Below are 5,525 nucleotides of genomic sequence, written 5' to 3'. Positions count from 1 at the left end.
AGTGAAAAACAGGGTCTTAGGGAAGTTCCCAGGAATCCACAAGGATGACCCCACCTTAGACTGCTAGCAATAGTCAAGAGGGTGCCTGAACTGGCCTACTTCAGTAATCAGATTAGTGAATACCCTAACTCTCATCTTAGAGCCTTCATCGAGTAACTGATGGATGCAGATGCAGGATCCATGGCTAGGAGCAAGCCCGAACTCCAGGAGTCCAATTGAGAGGAGAGCTTCTATGAGCAAGGGACATCAAGATCATGATGGGAAACGTACAGAGGTGGCCAGCCAAACTAGTGGAAACACATGAACTGTGTACCAATAATGGTGGAGCCATCATGGTTCTGGACTAGGTTCTCTGGATAGATGAGATGATTGTTTAGCTTCAACTGTTTGGGGGGAGCAAGTCAGTGGAATCTGGATCTGTCCCTGGATAATTAGAGGGCTTTTTGGAACCCAGTGACTATAGTGGACACTTTGTGCAGCCTTGGTGCAGGGGGGAGGGCTGTAGATCTCTCAAGGAATTTCTCAACTAGTGTTAACCAAAGGATTATATAGACCAAAAAAAGTTATAAGTTTGGGTAGCAAAATTAACTCATATTCTGTCTGGGTTAGGCAAGGCTTGATTTTGTCACTGATGTCCAGCTGGTATCTCACACATCCAAGCAAGCAGGTATTTCATACAAAAGAAGAATTTAGCAGTCAGTCTGTTTAATCTTGTAATTCCTTGTAGGAATACCCGAGGCACTGAAATATTTTTGCAGCAATCAGCAATTATTTTAGGACTAGTACAACTGTTGCAAAATATTTGTTTACATGGTGTAAAGATGTATCATTGTTATTGATTTAGTAAAGAGCTTAACAGACAGGAGATATAGACAGGATTTCTGAGGAGAGAGAGGAAGAGGAATCTAGACACTTGAATGCCAGAGAGATGACAAAGGGACATAGAGAGACTTGGACATATAGAAGGAATAAAAGTAAAAAGCCATATGGTAAAATGTAGATTAATAGAAGCAGGTCAATTTAATTATAAGAGCTAGTGGGACAAGTCTAAGGTAAAGCCAGCTTTGATAATTAATAAGTCTCCATGCTGTTATTGGGGAGCTGGCTGGCTATCCTAGGACTTGACCATTGTCCCAATTTTCTCAGGGTTCCCTAAATATGCTATCATCCCAGAAAACAGGAGGCAGTCTAGAATACACGACACCCACATTCCCAAGAAGTGGGGTGGGTGGTTTTTGGTCATTTGATGGATTATGGATGTTTATAAGCATTTAGGGGGTTTGGTTGCAAGTTGTTGTTGTTGGTCATAGTCAGAGAGGAAGCTGAGCAAAGAAGATTAGATTCAAGGATCTCATTATGAAAATAGAAGTGGGGGAATACAGAAATGACAGAATAAAAGGGTAGATTATTGAATCTGCTTTTAAACTAAGAAAGCAACTACAAGTCTCAAATATTTTACATTGGTGTGGATTTTTATTTATTGAGGATATGTTTGTTATACTGTATGCATGTTTCTATACTTGTTTAAGTTATTGTACCTATGCAGTTCATTTAACAATGTAATGAAAATATCTAGTCCTTGAAAACTATTATTATAAACTATTTAGGATAATTTTAAAAAATGCAAGTTAGTAGTCTTTTATAACAATCAGACACGTAGTCGTGTTAGGTATTTTTTTGAAAAGTCAAACAAGATATATTTTAGATAGATAAGTGGTCTTCAAACACTTCAGAGATCTACAGAATATGGCATTTAAGATGTTTTAATAATATAAGGATTTTCATGTTAGTGAGACATGTCTGCTCTTGGCAGCACCAATTTACTTCAAAAAAAGATGATGTGTATCAAAGAACCTGCATATGGAATTTGCTTTCAGTGTGGAAAAACTAGCCATTAGGCAAGAAACTGCCCTTGCCTTGACTGCTGACAGTATGCTGTCCAAATTGGACATTTAGGATACAAAAGAAAGAGGTGGCCTAACTTTGCCAAGACAAGGGAGGACAGTCCTTCAAAATTCTTGCTTCACAGAAAACTCTGTCAGAGTTTTGGCTCCCCTAGGCCTGTAGGTGAAGATGAATGGCCCAACATTGTAGAGAAACCTTGAGTGACTGGTCCAGGCAGCCAACTGTTTTTGCCATTTCTATAGTTTTGGAAGTTGTTTATTCTGTACTTTTGGTTTACTTGGGCAATATTATATCCTCCTCTAATCTTTGATGGGGTAGAACTAGATAGTTATTGTTATATTTTTTCTTGTTACCAAATTCAGATAAGAAATTTACATCAGATATGTAAAGTTTATAAGATAAAGAAACATAAAAGCTTAAGTTATTTATCAAAAAAATGTCTTAAGGTCTAAAAAGGTATTTCTAGAATGGTAATGCAAGTTATGATAAAAATGATTTAAGTATAAACCTTTGGACTCACAAATATAGATAATACAGTACTTTCTACAAATTTTTTGCCAAATACAAATGAACATTGTGAATGTCACTCTTATTCAAAAATTTTTTGTAGTGAATATAGTTTTACTATGTTAGAATTAAAATTTTTCCATTTAATTTAAATAAAAGGGGGAAATGTATTGAGATATTTGTATACTGTGTGAAGATGTATTGTTGTGATTGGTATAATAAAGATCTGAATGGCTAATAGCTAGGCAGGAGAGGATAGCAGGATTTCCAGCAGGGAGCGAAAGAAGAAGTGAAAGAGATGAATCTGGGTGCTCAGGAAAGGTCAACAGGAGGCAGAAAATGTTGGACAGAGGAAAAATATTCAAGCCAAATGATGGAAAATAGATTAATAGAAACAAGATATTTAAGTTATAAGAGCTACTTAGAAAAAAGCCTAAGCTAAGGCCAAGCTTTCATAGTTAATAATAAGTCTCTGTGTTGTTATTTGTGAGCTGGTGGTTTCAATAGGAAAGTTACTACACCCCATTGCACCGGGAAGTAGTTCATCTTGGGCCAGCTGACAGGGTATATTTAAGGTAGGAGCAACTTTCTCATGGCTTACACAAGCTAAAAACACCTGCTTTTACAAATCTAGTAGAGTAAATTTATCCTCTAAACATAATATTCATTAACACAAAGGGAGCCCAGTCATTAGATTATTCAACTATGTAAAGATCATTGTGGGAATTTGAACTTTTTTTCTGTTTGTGAACTAATATCTCCAAGGTGTAATTGGAAAGAAGAGAAAGGAGACTGGTAAGAATAAAATGACACCTGGGGAAATAACAATAAGAAAGTCAAACCTTTTACAGGGAAAAAAAAGTGCATTTTCCCTTACAGTAAAACACTGGTATAAATATACTTACACAGTTTGTTAAGTGGTTACATTTCAATGGTAAACAACAAACAATAATGTGTCTCTACTTTTTTGCTCACACTTTTGTAAAAAAAAAAATCTCTATACTTTTGAAAGTAGATGAAAGAGCTGCTCAAGGGGCCAGAGATAATCAGTAGTTAAAGTATTTGTTGTATAATGATGGCAACTGCATTCAGATCCCTGTACCTACTGAAAAACTACACCTCTGTAACTCCAGTTCCAATTTAATTCTCCTTACTGCTTTCTAGGGATGAGGTCAGGGCTTGTGTTATTACAAGGACTGTCACCAAGTTAGTGATGTGTCTTTTTCTCAATGAATCCTATTGACAATGCTGAGATGTGATTTACTCTCTTATGGCAATATACTTATCCTTGGTGTGTTGGTACCTGTTGTACAACAGTTTCATTCAAGATTGACACATTCTACCCTGATTGGAAGCTCCTTAAGTGTGAAGACAAACAACTCAAAAGAGCTCAGAAAGTCTCTGAAACTGACAAGATTTACTAGACCACATTTTGACAGAAAGAGCAATAAAAAGCTGAGAGTCCCTCTCATATGAAAGGAAGCTGAGCAGCATGGAAGACTCTCAGAAGAGCCGACCTCAGACCAGCTATCTGCAAGAAGCAAAATCAAGCCAGCTGCTCGAAAGAGGTTTAGATGAACTGAACCATTTGGAAAGGACACTCTCCAGCCTGTTGAGTTGCCTGCAGGGTGTGGAGAGTTTCCAGGCTCCCAGCTTTTGTGAGCTGTCATTCATGCTGAGGGTGAGCTATGATGATACACTTGTCTTTGAGTCATTTCTACTCCTGTAAGTAACCCATCACCCATCTTACTGTAATTAACCCCACTAAAACTTATTAGTTCACCAAGTTGGACTTTTGTGGTATCTAAACTTTGATCTGTCCTGTGTTCTCTATCAGGGGAGAGTAGATATGTGTGTTTCATGTCTACTCGTTTTCCCCATGAAAAGTTTTGTCACACCACAGTACCAACTGGGTTTTATAAATGTAAAATTCTATTTTTCTTTGTAATTAGTAAACATATCACGAGGAGCCATTTTGAAGGGCAATTATATTTGGTTTTCTATTATTGACCAAGATGGACAATTTCCTAAAAGACAAATGTGCTAATCAGGACAAGATAGATTATACTGAGACTATCTAGGTAACCCTGTACTCTCAAAAGGGAATTGAGATGTGTATGATTAGTTCGCAACACTCTAACCCTGTCTTTGAACTCCTGGACAGACTTGAGGGTGAGCAGGGCAGCCACCCTCCAAAGAATATTGATTTACATTCTTTCAGGTCACATCACAATCAGCTATGGAACCTTGAAGGCTGTGGGTAGGGCAACCTCAGAGTCAGGCATCACTTGTGAGACTTGCCTCTGATGTGTTAGCTGCATGGTTCAAGCCTGGTGTCTTATGGTGCCTAGGAAAATCCATTTGATTTTGAAGTTCTGGGTCTTTAGCTGGTTACTGAGCCCTTGTGGGACCCTTCTGAGGAAGGAGTCCTAGAACTCCACAGGGTTTCTCACAGTGAACCCTGGTTAACTGCCAACATTTGATTATTTACCAATCAGTTCCTGTTGTCAGCTCAATTGCCTTCATATTCTGACTGATCCTGATGTCCAAAGTCAACTCTTGTTTTTAAAGAAAAGCTATTCTGAGCTCTTCATCCTGTAGACTGATAGGTTATCGACTGTGAACCAACTTGTGGACTATACCATCATTGGAATAAGTAATACTTCAGATATCAGTGTGACAATAGCCCAAGAATACCCAACCAGAGTCAGGCAGACAGTTGCATTCATTTGGAAACAGAAAGGCTATACCATACCAGGGAGCTGGCATCCAGCAAAGACAAATCCAGAAGTGAGTCCACGTGGCCACCTAAACAGTGTGGGATGGAGATGAAGCCTGAAGCTTCTGAACAAGGTCGAAAACGAAAATACAAGGATGAAGGTGGGACAGAGATCAAGTCTGAAACTTTGGGACAAGGTAAAAAACTGAAATGCAAGGATGAGGGTGGAACAGATTTGGAGTTTGAAAAGGCCAACAAAACTCAGAAGAGAATACCTCAGGAACATCAAAACCAAGAGCTGCAAAGTCAACAGCCATGCAAGGATGAGGTATGGGAACCCCATCAAGAAAGTCTAAGACAACTAAAGCCCCCAGAGTGGGCCACAGGTCCACAG

General features: G+C 38.5%; 1 protein-coding gene across 1 annotated transcript in view; it reads left to right on the top strand.

Moving 5' to 3' along the window:
* The first annotated feature begins 3,904 nt into the window (after window positions 1–3,904).
* The window catches only part of LOC118596557 (sentrin-specific protease 2-like), an 8,317-nt gene continuing 6,696 nt past the window's right edge, over window positions 3,905–5,525 (top strand). The window contains exons 1-2 of the mRNA XM_036207480.1: window positions 3,905–4,137; window positions 5,081–5,525. Of these exons, the coding sequence (XP_036063373.1) occupies window positions 3,905–4,137; window positions 5,081–5,525 (678 nt within the window). The remainder of the gene's footprint in view (window positions 4,138–5,080) is intronic.

Source organism: Onychomys torridus, chromosome 15 (genome assembly GCF_903995425.1).
Source record: "Onychomys torridus chromosome 15, mOncTor1.1, whole genome shotgun sequence".
Lineage (NCBI taxonomy): Eukaryota > Metazoa > Chordata > Mammalia > Rodentia > Cricetidae > Onychomys > Onychomys torridus.
The sequence above is the reverse complement of the archived record's forward strand: the minus strand, read 5'-3'. Positions and strand labels throughout refer to the sequence as shown.